Here is a 17,297-nt window from a genome sequence, read left to right on the forward strand (position 1 = left end):
GTGACAATCCATCATCACTGGGCGTTTAAGGCGAGAACCTGAGGCTGCTCACATCCACAGTCAAGAGCAGAGAGGGAATGAGCACATGCTTGTTAGTTAGTGCCTAGCTCCCTCTCAGCTCAGGATCTCCTGCCTAGGGAATGGTGCTGCCCATCTCCCAATGCGGGCTGGGTCTTCCTGCATCAAGTAATCTCCCACAGACATGCCCCCGGGCCAAACTGATTTAGCCAATCCCTTCTGAGAGTCTCTTCCCAGGTGACTTCCTGATTCGGTACACCAACTGTGTTATCTGCTAGGGCCCCACAAAAGAACATTTCTAACAGGGCTTCTCTGTAGTATGTGAGTCGGGAGTCGGCTGAACAGCTCCTTGGGGCATCCGTCTCCTGCAGCAGTGCCCAGGACTGCCTTGAGGCCTGTGGTCACTTTCTGAGGCTCCTATAACAAATCAACCCAAGCTGGGGGGTTAAACAAGAGGAGTGGATTCTCTCCCAATGCTAGAGAAGAGAAATCCAAAGGCAAGGTATAGACTTCTTCCAGAGAGTCTAGAGGAGAACCCATTTGCCTCTTCCTCTAGGCTCTGCTGGCTCCTGGCATTTCTGGGCCAAGGTCCAACATTACAACCTCTACTCCACCAATTCATGGCCTCCTCTGTATCTTTTTGTCAGGGATGGGGTATTTGCCTCAGACCTCCAGACTCATGTATAAAAGCCAGGTGATGGTAAGATAGGCAGAGACAGGCAGACACCCTGGAAGTGCAGTCACCTCCAGACTCATGTATAAAAGCCAGGTGATGGTAAGATAGGCAGAGACAGGCAGACACCCTGGAACTGCAGTCACCTGGCCTGGCCTCTGTGGGGAAATCCCAGAGCAGTGACAGGCCCTGCAGCAAACAAAACGTGGGAAGCTGTGCTGTCATCTCCACCCTCACAGCACACACATCTGTATACACACACACACACACACACACACATCAACAAAATCATTATTCTAGGCTGGGGAGATAGACATCTCAGTGGCTAAAGTACTTGTTGAACAAGCCTGAGTACCAGATTGGAATCCCCAGGACACACATGAAGAAGCCAGGTGTGGCGGCAGGTGCTTGTAACCCCATTGCTGAGGAGGTGGAGATGGGCGGATCCTCAGAGCTCCCTCGCCCACCCGCCTACCTGAATGGTGAGCCCCAGGGTTAGTGAGATGCCCTGCCTCAAAAACTGAAGTGGAGAGCCACTGAGGAAGCTATCTTCTGTCCTGGCTGGCTTGGAACTCCATCCTCCTGCCGCTGCCGCCTGAGTATTGGGTTAGACGTGCCCAGCCAGACCCACACCTTTTTTTTTCAAAATTTAATTTTTCAGAGTTATGAAGCCACGTGTTGTTTTTCATTTTTATTATTTTATTATTGCCTGTATGTGTGTGATGCATATGTGTGTGAAGGTCAGAGGTCAACTTTGTGAGGTCGGTTCTCTCCTTCCACCTTCCTATGGGGGGAGGGTCCCCAGGTTGGAACGCAGGTCATCAGGCTTGGCAGCAAGTGCCTTTGCCCCATACCCATCTCATCATCCAGATTTGTTTATTTTAATACAAAGTTTAGATGTTGGAGGGATGGCTCAGCAGGTGAGAGCAATTGCTGCAGGGCTGGAGAGACAGCTCAGTGGTTGAGGGCACTGGCTGCTCTTCCAGCAAACCCAAGGTCAGTTCCAGAATTCACATGGCAGCTCTGTAACTCCAGTTCCAGGGGATCCAACACTCTCTTCTGACTTCTAAGGGCACCAGGCACAGGCATGTGGTGCACAGACAAGCATGTAAGCAAAAACCCTCATACAGACATAAATAATAATTTTAAAAACGAAAAGTACTTGCTGTTTTTGCAGAAGACCAGGTTTCAGTTCCCAACACCCACATGTCAGTTTACAACAGCCTAAGCTTGTGTTCAAGGGGGTCTGACACCCTCTTCTGGCCTCCACTAGTACTACATGCACACTATGCACATACGTGCAAGCAAGGCACTCATACACATAAAATAAGAGTAAATAAATATTTTAACAACAGCAACAACAATAACAATAAAAGCAAGGTTTCATTAATTTTCCCAGCTGGCCGTAGGTCTGTACTCCTTCCACCTCAGCCTACTCAGCAGCTTGAATCATAGGAATGTGCCACCACACTCCACAGAACACTCTTCTTAGAGGAAGGGAAATTATTTTTTACAGTGACATTGTAACAACATGGAAAGTTATTTTGCATAATGTTAAGCATTTTGCAAAACTGTGCATAAGTTATTACTATTATGGAAACACACTTAGGAATAAACTGCTTATATTTTAAAAGGCCAAATTGACTGATAACCAGTCACTAGGGACAGAGCTCCTATGCTCACAATGCCTTGTGGACACGGGGAGACCTGAGAATGAGTCACCCCTAAGCTGGGTGCTCAAGGACCAGAGACTCACCGTACCACTGTACCAAGAAGCTCCAGCTGTCTTTTGGAAGCAAAGGGTTTCTCTGCCATCAGTTCCCTGTGGGGCCAGCCCTGGATCCGGCTCTGCTCTGAGGACTGGTTTCCTTGTGTGTTGGACACCAAGTCAGAGACTCCCCCACTAAGTTCTTTCTTCTCCTTCTTTCTGTCTAATGTGTCATCCTCCTTGCTGGTTCCTTTCTCTCACCTCTTGCTGCACAATGGCCATGTGATGATGCTGAGACAGCTCAGATAGGGAAGTGCCTGCTGCCAAGCGTAAGGACCGAGCTTGTATTCCCAGAACCACTGTATAGAAGCCAGCTGTGGTGGTGCACATCTGTCACCCTGGCCTTGGGCAGGGGACGCTTCAGAGGCAGGTAGACCCCTGGTCTAGCTAATTGGTGAACTCTGGGTGAAGTGGGAGACTCTGCCACAAGAAAATAAGGTGGAGAGCCTGGAGAGGGAGAGATGAGTCAGCAGTTAAGAGAGCTTGCTCTTCTTTTTTTTAATTTAAGATTTATTTACACATGTACAGTGTTAGAAGAGGGCATTAGATCTCATTACAGATGGTTGTGAGCCACCATGTGGTTGCTGAGAACTGAACTCAGGACCTCTGGAAGAGCAGTCAGTGCTCTTAACCTCTGAGCCATCTCTCCAGTCCTTGAGCTTGCTCTTCTTTAAGAGGACCTAAGTTCAGTCCCCAGCGACTCAACCACCTGTAACTCCAGTTCCAGAGGATCTGACAAACTCTTCTGGCTTCTGCAGGCACCAATGCACACACAGAGAAGCTTCTAACCCAGACACACACCTACAAGGCTGACACTGACCTGGGTTCTCGATGAGGACCTCATGTCTGAGGCCCTGCATATCTTGAAGCCGCCAGCACTGACAATACACACCGTGCTGGTCCTCTACCTGAATCACCCCATCCCATTTTGAGCCTGAGAGATAACTGAGCTGGGCATGCTCCGTCTTTGCCGAGGAAAGCCCTGCACATCCTTCCGGCTCTCCCCAAGTCTCTTCTCCTGGCCCTCTCCTCTGACCCCACCAAGCTTTGGGTTTAGGCTCTTATCACTGTATCCACCCACCCTCGCTGGCTGTTAAGAAATAGCCTGGAAGTAGTTGGGAGACACTTGCTCTCCTGCAGGGCTGTCAGCTCCAGAAGGGCAGATCCGAGTCTTCCTGGATCACGGTTATGCTTCTCTGTCTTCCCCAGGGCTGTGTTCAATTGCTAGGAAAGAATGAGAGAGGGAGTGGACACACAGGAGTTAGCAGTGGACAGCTAGAGCTCTTCCTGCCCTGGGGGTATCTCAAGGAGGAACGCCTGGGGAGGTCGCACTGGTGGGTGGGGTCGCCCTGCCTTTGGAACTAAGCAGTCCCGGGGCAGCAGAAGAGGAGGCAGCTTCTCAGCTTTGCCACAGCTTCTGGAGAGGCAGCGTGAGCTGAGCAGCTGGTGGCATAAAATCCTGCCTCCTTTTGGTTTTAGAATTAAAATTTTTATTTTTAATGTGTATGAGTGCTTTGCCTATAAGATTGCCTGTGTACCATGTATATGCCTGGTACCCAAGAAGGCCAGAAGAGGGTGTTGGAGCCCCTGAGACTGTAGCTACAGGTCATTCTGAGCTAACACGTGGGTGCTGGGAGCTAAACTAAAGTTCTCTGCAAGAGCAGCCAATGCTCTTGACTGCTGAGGCTTCTCTGCAGCGCCCCCTCCCTGGTTTTGAACCCAGGACCTTGCACAAGCTAGCACTCTTTGCCTGCTCTACACCCAGTGTCCCATGACAGGGTCTTCAGTGCGGAAGTTGTCACTTCTTGAATTTGTCTCCCTCCTATATTTATTTTGTTTTGTTTTGCTTTGCTTTGAGACAAGACACAGTCTCGCGTAGTCCAGGTTAGCTTTAAAATCATCGTGTAGCTGAGGAAGATCTTGAATTTCTAATTTTTCTACCGTTGCCTCTCAAGTACTGGGGTTACAGGCTGAGTTCTGTTTGGTGCCAGGAATGAAACCTAGGGCATCTAGAATGGCAGGCAAGCACTGAGCCACATGCCCAGCCCTTCCATGACTTCTTTTTGTTATTGTTCTGCACTGTAAGGCGACATGTCTTAGCGTTGTGGCTCTGGTACTCTTGAGGGTCTTGTTGTCCAATTAGGAGAGGAGAAATGAGGCTGGAGAGATGGCTCAGAGGTTAAGAGCATTGCCTGCTCTTCCAAAGGTCCTGAGTTCAATTCCCAACAACCACATGGTGGCTCACAACCATCTGTAATGAGGTCTGGTGCCCTCCTCTGGCCTTCAGGCATACACACAGATGGAATATTGTATACATAATAAAGAAATAAATATTTTTTAAAAAAAGGAGAGGAGAAATGAGATTGTCCCCTTAGGGAAAGAATGATGTGTTGTGTGTGTGTATGTGTGTGTGTGTTTGTCAGCACATGTATAGTGGGCCTGTGGAGGAGCTTGCTGGAACCAATTCTTAGGTCCTATCATGTGTGTCCTTGGGATGGAACTCAGGTTTGGCAGCAAGTGCCTTAACTCCCTGAGCCATCTCTCTGGCCCTTCTTGGAGAGGGGTTTAAATGGTAGAAGCTCACCATGTGAAGGTTGCCACATCTTAGTAATGTCAACTCCGGTCACTGTTGGGTGACATCTATCAGACATATATCTCCCCTAGCAATAAACTGGAGAGAACCTACAAGCTACCACCTGGCAGCCTCAGTCGCCGCTGCCTTTGCCCTGTCTCCTTCAGGCCCAGAGCGAGGGCTGGCTCTATCCTGCCTCCTCTTTCACAGTTGCTTCTACTATTGTTCCGGGATTGAGGCTTGGGGAGGGATGGGGGAGACCAGGACTGTCTGAGTTGACTGAGTCTCAAGCATCTGTTCTCTCCCTCTGTCCACAGGTGGGTCCCCATCTTGCTACATTCCCCACGGAGGCCGATCGCCAGCGAGCTCTTAAGGCCCACCGGGAAGAATATGCCGTGCGCCAGGGCACCCTGCGGATGGGCAACTATACCCACTCCTAGCCCTCCTCCCAGGGGGAGCCTCCTCGATGCAGTAGAAAAATCCCCAAAGAACTTACTTTTGTCCCCCAAATTCCAGGAAGACACACCCACATTTTGACCCAGCTTTTTGTCACAGGGACCTCAGATTCAAGTCTTAGGCTACTTATTTTTTTTATAATAACCCGAGCCCCCAACCGTTTCTGTCTTGTCGTACCCCCAATTTTCCTCTGCCTAGGGAGCTCCATCTTCCTCCTCACTCTCTTCCACTTCCTCTCTTCTTTCCCCCTTCCTCCTCTTCCAGGAGACCCACTCTGCTTCTTCACAAGCCTTAGTTTACAACATAAACCAAAATTACAAGGAAGTTTTAAAATAAAAATAAATCCAGGCTATGAATCAATTTCACAGCCCTGTCAAAAGGTACCAAGAAGGCCCTGTATTTTTCCTACAGAAAGTATAACCCCGGCAAGCTTTGAAAGCCCCCCTTTCATATTCCAAACATGAGTTTTAATTGCCCTTCTGGGGATGTCTGGGGTCTCAACATGGCGGGATTCTCTCTCTGGGACCCCGGCATCAGGAAGAGCCTGCGGTTCATTACTCAGGGCCAGCCCCCGCCCTCAGTGCTGTGGCCCTGTCAATCACACAGACTAGCATGGGCTTCTTCCCTTGTGCAGGGGTAGGGATCCGGGGAACTACAGTAGTGGAATATCTCCATACCCGAATCTCATCTTTCCCCAGTGTCTTTGATGTCTTCCCCACAAATTACAAACCGGTTTATTTTAAACATAGAAGATGACTTGAGTCTTTATTTGAACGCAAACTGTAAAGAGAAGGGAACTAACTTCAGATGTGGGTGTTGCTACACAGAGACTTTCAAGGTATGCCAACCTCCCCACCATGCCCACAGAACCCTCTTTCAGACAGGCCAGTTTGGGGGCTCTAAGAGCCTGTCCTAGTCAGGGTTCTATTGCTGGGAAGAGATGCCATGACCACACAACTCTTACAAAGGAAAGTATTTAGTCGGGGCTGGCTTACAGTGCAGAGGTTTGGTTCACTGTCATGATGGCACGCAGGCAGACATGGTGCTGGAGAAGTAGCTGAGAGTTCTACATCTGAGTCTGCAGGCAGCAGGAAGAAGGAGACACTGAATGTGTCTTGAGTACTTCAAACTCCCAAACCCATCCCCAGAGACACACTTCCTTCAACAAGGCCACGTCTCCTAATCCCTCTCAGGTGGCACCACTCCCTGGTGACCAAGTGCTCAAATATATGAGCCTCTGGGAGCCTTTCCTATTTAAATCACCACAGAGCCCCAGGCAATTGGAAGCTCTCAGGACTCACCTGTGCCCCTGCCTACCTGGTGCCTGAATTGGGAGTCTGACATGTGTTCACCTCTAACCAACCCCAAATATACAGAACACTCTGTTTCCCCCAAACCTGCTTCCTCCTCTGTGTTCACACGTCAGAAGTGGCACCATGCACCCAGCTGCTGAAGCTCAAACCTTCCTTGGCTCATCTCCCTTGTCTCTCACATCTAAATTCAGCATGAGCTTCTGAGGTGTAGTTCAGTCAGTAGAGATCTTGCCCAGCATATACAAAACCCTGAGGCCCATCCCCAGCATGGCTTAAAACAGGTATAGAGGAACACATCTAGAATCAAGGTTATGTTATAAGTTCAAGGACAGCCTGGGTTCTGTGGAAAAAGAGAAGTCAGGTGGTGGTGGTGTATGCCTTTAATTCCAGCACTTGGGAGGCAGAGGCAGGAGGATCTCTGTGAGTTCGAGGCCAGCCTGGTCTACAGAGTGGGTTCCAGTACAGCCAGGGCTACACAAAGAAACCCTATCTTGAAAAAAAAGCACCCACCACACAAAAAAGAAAAACTTGATGTGGTAGTGCACACCTTTAATCCCAGCACTAGGGAGGCAGAGGCAGGAGGATCTCTGTGAGCATGATGCTAGCCTGGTCTACAGAGTGAATCCCAGGGCAGCCAGGGCTACATAGTGACACCCTGTCTTGAAAAAAACAAATACAAGAAAAAGAAAGGAAGAAGAAAGATATATGACTATGATTCACCTGAATCTTGTCGATGTTGTCTGCAAAACCGGAGCCTCCATATCAGCTTGCTCTCTCTCTCTCTCTCTCTCTCTCTCTCTCTCTCTCTCTCTCTCTCTCTCCACACAGCTGCAGCCTTCTCTCTGTCTCTGTCTCTCTCTCTCTCTCTCCCTCCACACACCAGTAACTCTCTCTCTCTCTCTCTCTCTCTCTCTCTCTCTCTCTCTCTCTCTGTTCACTCCCTCCACCTGAGTTGCATCCCAACTCAGGGAAGTTCAAAAAGCTCCTACAGGCTGCTGGCCTTGGCCTCCTAGTTCCTCTGAAGCCATGCTCTGGAGCAGGCTTTCAAGTTCTGTAGCTTCTGAAGGAAAAGCCAAGGTCCAGCAAGATTCCATTGCTGTCACTTCTTACTGGAGCCCTTCCCTGAGTCACCTCCCACCTCTGGCCCCTTCTCATTCCCCTATGGGCCTGCTAGCTTCTGCCTCAGGCTTAGAGCTGCTTTCTGCTCTGCCTGCTGCACTTGAGGTCCACACTGTCACCTGCCTCTTCCTTGTCTTTCAGATCTTACCCGAGCCCCTCCTCTGCACAGCCCCAGGTAAATTCACACTGGCCTGTGTGAATTCTCTGCAGCAGAGGACCCCACCCTGGTTCACTGTCTGTCTTCCCTCCAGAGAGAAGCCACCACTGCCATCAGGGACCTCAGACCCCAGAGCCAAATTCTATGGGTCACCTGGTAGGTGTTCAGACCTGTCTGCACAGTGACCACTGACTGGTGATCCCCAGGGTCTGGAGCGTTCTGTACAGCAATCTGAGTAGGCTTCCACATTGGTACATACTCCACATATACACCTGTACACACATACACACGCAGTACACACACACACACACACACACACACACACACACACTGCTGCAGTCCATTAGCAGCTACATACAGGGACCCCTTGGGACCCTGGCTCAGTAAGGCTGTGAAAGACCCTATACCACCTATGAACTTGAACCCTATTCTCACTCCCAGAGGGAAACAAGTCTCCTGACTCATTTTGCTGAAGCCATCCTGAGTCTCCAAGCAGGGTGGAGATGCAGAGGTGAGCCAAAGACAGGGGTGAGAGCGCTTGGGGGGCTGGGGTGTGTGTGTCAGTCACAGAGTTGGCAAACTGGGCTATGGGCATGCAGCCAGTATGATCCAAAGCAGGTGTCCGAACCTCTGGGCCTGAATGCGAGGCAGGATTCTGTCCCATCACCCCTGAGTTAAAGAGCAGTCCCGTAAAGAATGTGTAGGATGTGTTAACACTAAGCAGCTGTGGATAAACCTGAGTTTTGTTTTCTTGCACTAAAACACACTAGGAGTGAGTGAATCCTATTACAGGTGTAGGATGAGTCCATGTTCAAAGAGCAAGGAAGAGATACTTGGGATCAAGCCATCTTTTAGCAAGAGGAGCAGCTGTATTGGAAGCCAGAAAAATTTTTAAAGCTTCCCTCCCCTCCAAAAAATTGGACTTTGGGCTACTAAAGGTAGGGTTAGCCTACCTTTAGTTAGCATTGACAGAGTAGCTGGAAGTACCAGGCTGGATTTTCCCAGGACCTCACTAAGGCAGCGGTTGGGCTAGGCCTTTATCCAGCTATCGTTTGGTTTGCCATGCACTCTGTGCCTCTTGTGGGGCCTGTGACAATGCCTAGGTGCTGTCCTCGTGGGCCATGCTCAGGATCAGGGCTGGAGCTCAGTGAACTCAGCGAAGACCCTCAGCTTCTTGTCCTACAGCGCCACCCACTGGAGAGCCAGAGGCGGAGCCTGTAGAGAGTCCCGGCCCAGCACGGGAATCAAGTTCCACGGACTTGATTCTTCTGACCTCATCAATTACGTGAGCCTGTACAAAGCCCCACATCTGGGTCTAGTCTGATCCCACTGCTTAAAGTATCCTGCCACATTAGCCAAGGCCTTGTCCCCACTTGAGCCTGGCTTGGGGTCGGGGTGCAGCTGCCTGCCCCGTTGATCGAGGTAGAGGCCCTGAAGGCTCCAGCGGGCAGGGACTGGGAATTCATTTTGTTCACTTCGTTAACCTCCCTCTACCACAATCCCGCCAACAATCTCACAGGTGGCAAACTCATGTTTAAAAGACACTAGAGTCCAGGGCCAGGGAGATGGCACAGTCAGAAAATTCCCTCTGCCTCTACAGTCTCACTATGTAGCTCTGTCCTGGAACTTGCTATATAGACTAGCCTCGAACTCACAGGGATTTGACTACCTTTGCCTCCTAGATGCTGGAATTAAAGGTGTGTGTGCCACCACACTCAGCCCATGGGCCTGCTATCTTCCAATCCCAGTGTTGAGGAGGTGAACCCAGGTACATCCCCGAGCTTGCAGGTCAAACAGCGTAGCCTACTTGACTAGCTAGCGCTCGCTCACCAGTCCAGTGAAAGACTCAAAAAACAAGGTGGGTGGCTCCCAAATAGCTGACATCTGAGGTTAACCTCTGACCTATTCCCTCCCAACACATAAGTATGCACACCTACACCTACATACACACACACCTATACACACATACACCTACACACGCGTACACCTACATACACACATCTATACACACATACACCTACACACGCGTACACCTACGTACACACACACCTATACACACATACACCTACACACGCGTACACCTACATACACACACACCTATACACACATCCACCTACACACACGTACACCTACATACACAAACACACACCTACACACATACAGTTACACATGCATGCACCTACACATGAATACGCCTACACATACATACACACCTACACAATACACATCTATGCACACATACACCTACACACACATACACACATACACTTATGCACATACACACACAGACATCTACACACATACACCTACACACACACACTCACACACACAAATAGAAACTAGAACTCACTTAATCAGGGAAGTCTACATCTCATCCCAGAATCTTCCTCTAAAATGACCTGACAACTAGGGAAGTATGCAGATGGGGAGAACCTAACCCTCCATCCCAGGTCCTTCTCCAATAGTTCTTTGTGAATGCAGGTGTCATGGAGGTATGCCTTGAGACCCTGTTTGGGCCGTCCCCCCCGCCCCCCACACACACATCATCAGTTAGAATTTGGGAGCATTCTTCTTCCCAGTTGGTTTCTTGGCCCTGGTTTGTACGCACTGTCTCTAGGAGCCACAGGGAGGTATAAGGTCTGGATCCATCCTGGACTACTTAGAATTTTTTGGCTTGTCTTCTGGGGTGGGGGCAGGTGGTGCCAGGCAGCTGTGCATCTAGCAGGAAGGGCCAACAGGTGTAGGCCTCTGGGACAGGAGTGTTGAGATGGAACCCCCGGAAGAAGGGCTCACAAAGAGTTAAGAGTCCTGAAGAACACCCAGACAGACGTCAGGCAGGCAGCTGTGGAGGGATAGAGTGCCATCAGCAGCAAGACCAGAACAAGCTTCTATCATGGTGGGACCCCATCTCCTCTTGTGCCCCACTGCCTACAGTATAATTCCTAGATCCCAAACTAGTATCCTTCATAGTCTCCCCCTCACTGAAATAACTAGAGAATATTTTTCTTTTTTGACACAAGGGTAATTCTGAACTCCGGATTCTCCTGCCTCCATCTCCTAAGTGCCGGGATTCCAGACATGTGCCACCACACTCGGTTTTACCTGATGCAGCAGCTCAAACCCATGGTTTCCAGCATTGCTGGGCAAGCACTTCACCAAACTGAACTGCAGCCCCCATGCCAAGAAGAAAGGAAACTGCTTCTGAAATATAACTTCTATAGCACTGTGGTCAGTGGGATGTCTGCCACTTGCCACAGACACTTCATAGTCCTGGATCCAATTCCAGTTCCCAGAGAGAAATTTGTTATTTCTCCAAGATGGAGGTGTAGCTCAGTGGTAAAGCACTTGCCTCCCCTGACATTCCTGCGATCCTAGGCTCAATCCCAGGTATCACACTTCTAAAAACACCCAGTTTGAAAGCTGAGCATGCCACACCTTTCATCCCAGCACTCAGGAGGCGGAGGCAGGTGGGTCTCTCTGCGTTCAAGGCCAGCCTGGTCTCTGTGGCAAGCCCTGTCTCAAAAAACACCTGGTATTTGTTTCCTGGACAAGGTTTCCCTGAGAAGCCGGGGTTGCTGTCCTTGGACTTGCTGTCCTCCACCCACACGCACTGGGATAGCAGGTATGTGTCTCTCTACCAAGCCCTGGCTTGGCATTCTTAATCTGCTTATCCTAGCACCCCAACTAAGTGCTGGCTTCAAAAAAGCAGACAGAGGCAGTCTGCAGACAGACCCCCTGCCCTGAAGCAGTAAGCAGACCCCCTGCTCTGGTGCCACGATGGGCTGGGGCTGGGACCACACTGCCCTGTGACTTCAACCTCGCCCCTTCTCTTTCACCTATCCTTGTGAACTGAAACATTGTAATTTCTCCCTTTCCTTTCCTTGGGAAAATCCTTTGATGTTTGGGCCTATCATTAAGGGGAAAGAAAACACCTGTGGAGGGGGCAAACAAACAGAGGACCCAAGCCAGGTCCCTGCAACTCCACCCAGAGGCTTGTCCATGAAAGGCAAGGCTCTACCACTGAACTGTGTTCCCAGACTCAGACTGGCTTTGATTCTGGTCCCTCACATTGGATGTAGGGAGATGACAAGCATGAACTTATGGGTGGGAAATCTACAAAGCATTTTGTTTTCTTTGTAGTGCTAGGATTGGAATTCAGGGCCTCACTCCTATTAGGCAGAATCATGACCACTGAGCCCCAGCTCGGTGCTAGGAAGGGGATTTAGATAGACCATACAAGAATGGATCCCTCTGTGACACCCCGTGACTGGCTGGCATCTGGCATGAAGCACAGACTTGGTAAGAAGGGAGGGAGGGAGGGAGGGAGGGAGGGAGGGAGGGAGGGAGGGAGGGAGGGAGGAGAGGAAAGAATGTGTTCTGTTTCAGGGGCTCCCCGGGGCTTTGACCTAAACAAGCACAAAGAGTTGAAAACAGCCTGGCCTCAAGGCTGCTGTTTGTCCAGAGCCTTTCAGACCCATCTGCCTGAGAGCATAGAGACACCCTCAGGCCTAAACTGCACCCCCAATTCTCTGGCCAAAGAACTGACTTTGGTAGGAAGGTCCTACCAAAGGAGCTGTCTCCTGGGGCTGGAGCCAAGCCTGGGGCCTCTGCTCTGCAGCAGGAATAGCCCCTGCTGCTACTAGTTGTGGAGCTAGGAAGGGCACAATAGCTATTCTTCGGGATCTGAACCAAGTGCAGAGATGCCTCACAAGAACCCCAGAAAGGAGACGTCGTCAACTTCATTTTATAGACAGAAAGACTAAACAAAACGAAAGCCAGAAAACCAAACAAACAAGCTCAGACAGCAATCTGCCCTTTTTTTGTTTGTTTGTTTTTAAAGTGACTTTTCTCAGGGTCCCAGAATAGAGCACGTGCAGATTGTAAGGGAATGCCAAAATAACTCAGCAACAAAAAAAAAATATTTAAAGTGCAATCATTTAAAATAAAAAAATTAAAACACGGGATGGATAAAATCAACATCCTAAATGAAGATTTGCCTGACCCATGGGTCAGTTCCTCTGACCCATTCTTGAGTCAGTATTCCAAACCACCTGGCCTCATTCGTCAGCGACTCCAAAGCCTGAATGAGGGCTGTTTATATACATTAGCACCGACCTCAGGGGCATTCCGGAAACCCAGGAAACCCAGAAACGTCTCTGTGTGGCTCAGCCTGCAGAGCCAGGTAATCAAAAGGAGCAGGAACAAGCCTGTATCCAATCCCAATCCCGGAGCTGAATGGTGCTGGGGAGAGAGGGAGGGAGAAGAGGGGCGGGGGACGGAGGTGGAAGTGGGAAAAGGATGCATCCAGGTCTAGCCCTGACCCAAAGTCAAGCCTAGGTCTGAGGCCCTCGAAGAGAAGCCTGTGGAATCTACTGCTATGCTGCCTCATAACAGCCACAGGCCTCACCCACCCTTAGGAGAAGAAGGCTCTGTGTCTGCCTTTGTATAAAGGGAAACCCGAGCCCCTAGCAGGACAGACAAGTTCAGAGGCAGACAGGGGAGCCAGTTTCTGAAGCTGTGTCCTTATACCTGCCTGGCCAGGTTCCACCTCTCTGGTGGGGTGGTCTTGGGTTTTGAGAGGCTCTGGATCTATGAGAGACATTCTTACCACGGGAGAGGGGAGCGCTTGGAGACTGGAATTTGAAACAAGGAATTGCTAGAGGAAGTGGGAATCTGGGAGAAAATATCTGGGGGTCCAGAGTGGGAAGCCTGAAAAAGGGGATTTAGATGCTGGGGTGACAGCTCTGGGTCCTGGGGTAACACTAACGTTCCTCAGATTACTCTATTTCCTTTCTCCAAGTCCCCCAAATCTTAGGGAGGGGTCGAGAAGTGCTGGGGGGCAAGTGCCGGGGTAGCAGGCCTACCTCCTACTGTGTACTGCCTAAGTACTGGGGTGCTCAGAGAGGCTGGGGAACTTGCAGAGGCTCACACCCAACCACTTAGGACCTCGAAGTCCTGACTCTCCTCCCTGCCACACAGGCTTCCTTGTTGAGGAGTGCATGGATCAAGGATCTCTGAACCACTCAGTAAAAATTTCCCCTATTTCCTTTCTGGATGCTTCAAACAGGCTAAGATCAAGAGCCTGTCAGATAGACATGGGGGCTGGAAGAGGAGTACCTCCGGTCACCATCCTAAGTTGGAGAGAAGCAGGCACATGAAAGAGGACTAGACCCTAAATTCCAAACGACACACCCCACGAAGCATGTTTTATACTGCTATAGATTACAATGATTCAATACTATCGATGTTATATTAACTGCCTATTAAATGTTCTTGGGCCTCCGTGAGGCATAGAGAAGCAGGCTAGGGCTGCAAGAGCTTGACCCTGGCCTGGTTTATTTTTCCCTTTGCCTTAAGAGGGATCTGACCTTCCCCTCTGCCTGCTTGGGCTCTGATCTATGACCTATAGGCTTCACTTTTGTTGGATCCGAGATCCCTGAGTCTAAGAAGGCTGGCCAGGGCAGGAGCTGCTAGGAGCCCTGACGGGAAGCAGAGGAGGCTGGAGACATGGTATCTACAGAAACCTCAGCGCTTTGCTGGCCGTGTCAGCAGTGTTCACAGGCTTCGAAAGGGTGGAATGTCAGCGATTCATGTGAACTTAGGGTGCTAAGAAAGATGAGGGTCCTCCTGAGATGAGAAACAGCGGAGGTGTATGCTACCGGCAACCGAGGAAGGACCCGCCTGCAGCAAGAGAGAGAAGCCCAAGCTGGAGACTGGCAAGGAAGGCCCTGAGACACCGGCGGCTCACGGTGATTTATGACTTTCTCTCCCAGCCACCAAACTGAAAAAAAAAGACAAGCGAGGCCCGGCGGGAGGCACCCAGCGCAGGGGCCGCTGAGGTCCGGCCGGGGCCCCCGCCCTCCTGTCTCCCCGACAGCTTGCAGCCGAGCCTGGCCCTCCGCTGTCCCCCGGGAGCAGCGGGTCCTCTGCTCCCAGCCCGGCCGGCGGCGAGGCCGCTTCCAATCTGCCGGGGAGAGCAAAGGGAGAGCGCGGGGGAGCGGGGCGCGAGGCCACCGCCAGCCCAGCCCTGGAGAGGACAAAGTTTCCGTTCCGCGCTCTGCGAGGGGCCACTCTCGGCCCTAGAACGCGTTTGCGGGATGCGGCGCTGAACGATTCCACAGCTGTCTAGGATGCTAAGCCGGATGAGGGCCTCAAATAGTTTCCCAGAGACTCAGGGCTTGGGGTAGGAGTGCGCCTAAAAGGGTAGTCTGAGTTCCCCGCGAGCTGCTGGGGAGGCGACTCTGGCCTTGGGTCCCTGCTGCATAGGTGCTCAGCTCTGTTCCCTCGCAGACGAGGGCACAGTCGATCCTGGGGCCGAGTGCAGAGAATCCAGGCCCCCACCCGTTGCAGTTACTTTGGGGTCTTGGGCCCCGGCACTAATAGAGGCTGACCCCAGAAAGCCGCAGAACTAGAGCGCGGTAGCGAGGTCCGGAGGGTGAAGCGGAAAAGCCATATTTTCATTTTCAGCACTGCCTTGAAAATATAACCCAGGCTAGCCACGGTGGGTGCTGACTACCAAGCTGGCCCTAGACATCTTCGTCATCTTTGTGCCAGCTCAAAACTGGCATTGTCCTGTCTAGAGGTACATAGCACACACACACACACACACACACACAAAACAAAGCTTCTCAGGACTTGAGCCCCAGCGAGGCTACAGGTTGGGGATGAAGAGGTCACTGACTTCTTTGTTTCTTCAGGCCATAGTCATATTCGTGGGTCCCCTTAACAGTCTAGACTTGATCTTTCCCACGGCTCAACTCTTGCCTCCGAATAAGGCAGTGCTCCGGTCTCTTCTCTGAAAGACATCAGGCTTAACCTTCTGCTCCAGGACAGCAGGTCCAGAGGCCAGGAGAGGATTGCATGGTTTTGTGTGTGTGTGTGTGTGTGTGTGTGTGTGTGTGTGTGAGAGAGAGAGAGAGAGAGAGAGAGAGAGAGAGAGAGAGAGAGAGAACCCAAGCAAAACACCCTGAAAACAAAAATTCTAATTCTTTCTCGTACTAGGAAGGGGACTTCCTACACAAGCAAATCTTTTCTCCACTGGGTTTTGCTGCCTTTCTGAGGGATGAGGAAGAAAACTGGGAGGTAGAAAAGGAATCTACGGACCGCGGTTCAGTGGAGTAGCTCGAATAATTGTAGACAGGCTCGGGAGAGGGCTTTCAAGGCCGCTCATCCCAACTACAGGCCACGAAGCTGGCCCTCCTCCCAACGGCCCCTGCCCCCCTCGGCTAATCATCTTCATTAGGGGCCTCATCGCCGATCTAATGAAGGCAAACTGTGTGGAAATCGCCGGTAAACAGTTAGGTCTGCGCTATAATTAATTCAGTGTCTCTTTTAATCAAACTGGAAAAGAATCGGGCAGCGGCTTGTGGAGCCGTGACATCACCCCCAAAATCGGCCGGAGCCAATCAGCGTCATCACTCCGGGGACACGTGGGTGAGTCCCCTTTTAAAAAAAAAAACACAACACAACGAAAAAAAAAGAGAGAGAGAAACAACAAAAAAAAAGCTAGCCCCAAAGAAAAAGTGACACAAGTTCGATTTTTTTTTTTAAAGGAAGTGGGGGGGGGCCCCGAAGGCGAGCGCTGAGGACAGGTGAGAGCTGCAGTGGGAGCCGCGGGGCGCTGTCCACGGTGCTGACGGGCCCTGCCGGGCCGAGCGCTCACGCAGGATCTCCGGGACCAGGTGGAGCTTTCCGATCCGCAGGCCGCAGCCGCTGTCCGCGGTGCTGAGGCCTCCAGGTGCGCTCTGTTCCGCCTGCCCGGAGCGCGGCCCCGGCCGGCTATCCGCCCTGCTGACCCCTACCCTCGGCTACCGTTTGCCTGGAGCAAACGTGCAGTTTGGATTTTGCTTTTTAAAAAAGACGATCTTGATTCAGATTCCAACAGCCTCGCACTTCTTCTGTGCCAAAGGGGCCCTCAGGCCGTTCTTCTACCTTTTGGCTCTCCCCAACTTGACGCGCCCTCCTCCCATTCCTCCCTGACACTCCCACCACCACCCCCCCTCGGCTCGGCTGCTCGGTGCGGTGCTGCAGAAGACGCGTTGAACCCTTTTGGATGTAATGCGCAGAGGAGGTTGGCCCAGAGCTCCCGGGCTCCCCCAAGGCTGAACTCCTTCCAAGGTGCCCACAGGCTCCCTGCCCGCCTTCCCCATGCCAGCCCGCAGCTAGGGGCAGGGGCAGCGGCGGCTGGGGTTGGGGGTGGGTGGGGAGCTTTTGGGGAGGAC

The 17,297-nt window shown here is 51.3% G+C and overlaps 1 protein-coding gene across 1 annotated transcript in view; it reads left to right on the forward strand.

Annotated features, from left to right (window-relative positions):
* Cfap77 (cilia and flagella associated protein 77) overlaps window positions 1-6,247 on the forward strand; it is a 125,865-nt gene extending 119,618 nt beyond the window's left edge. The window contains exon 6 of the mRNA XM_048432300.3: window positions 5,349-6,247. Within this exon, the coding sequence (XP_048288257.1) occupies window positions 5,349-5,471 (123 nt within the window). The 3' untranslated portion in view covers window positions 5,472-6,247. The remainder of the gene's footprint in view (window positions 1-5,348) is intronic.
* The last annotated feature ends 11,050 nt before the right edge of the window (window positions 6,248-17,297 follow it).

The sequence above is a fragment of the Myodes glareolus genome, chromosome 21 (genome assembly GCF_982192425.1).
Source record: "Myodes glareolus chromosome 21, mMyoGla1.1, whole genome shotgun sequence".
NCBI classification, from domain to species: Eukaryota; Metazoa; Chordata; class Mammalia; order Rodentia; family Cricetidae; genus Myodes; species Myodes glareolus.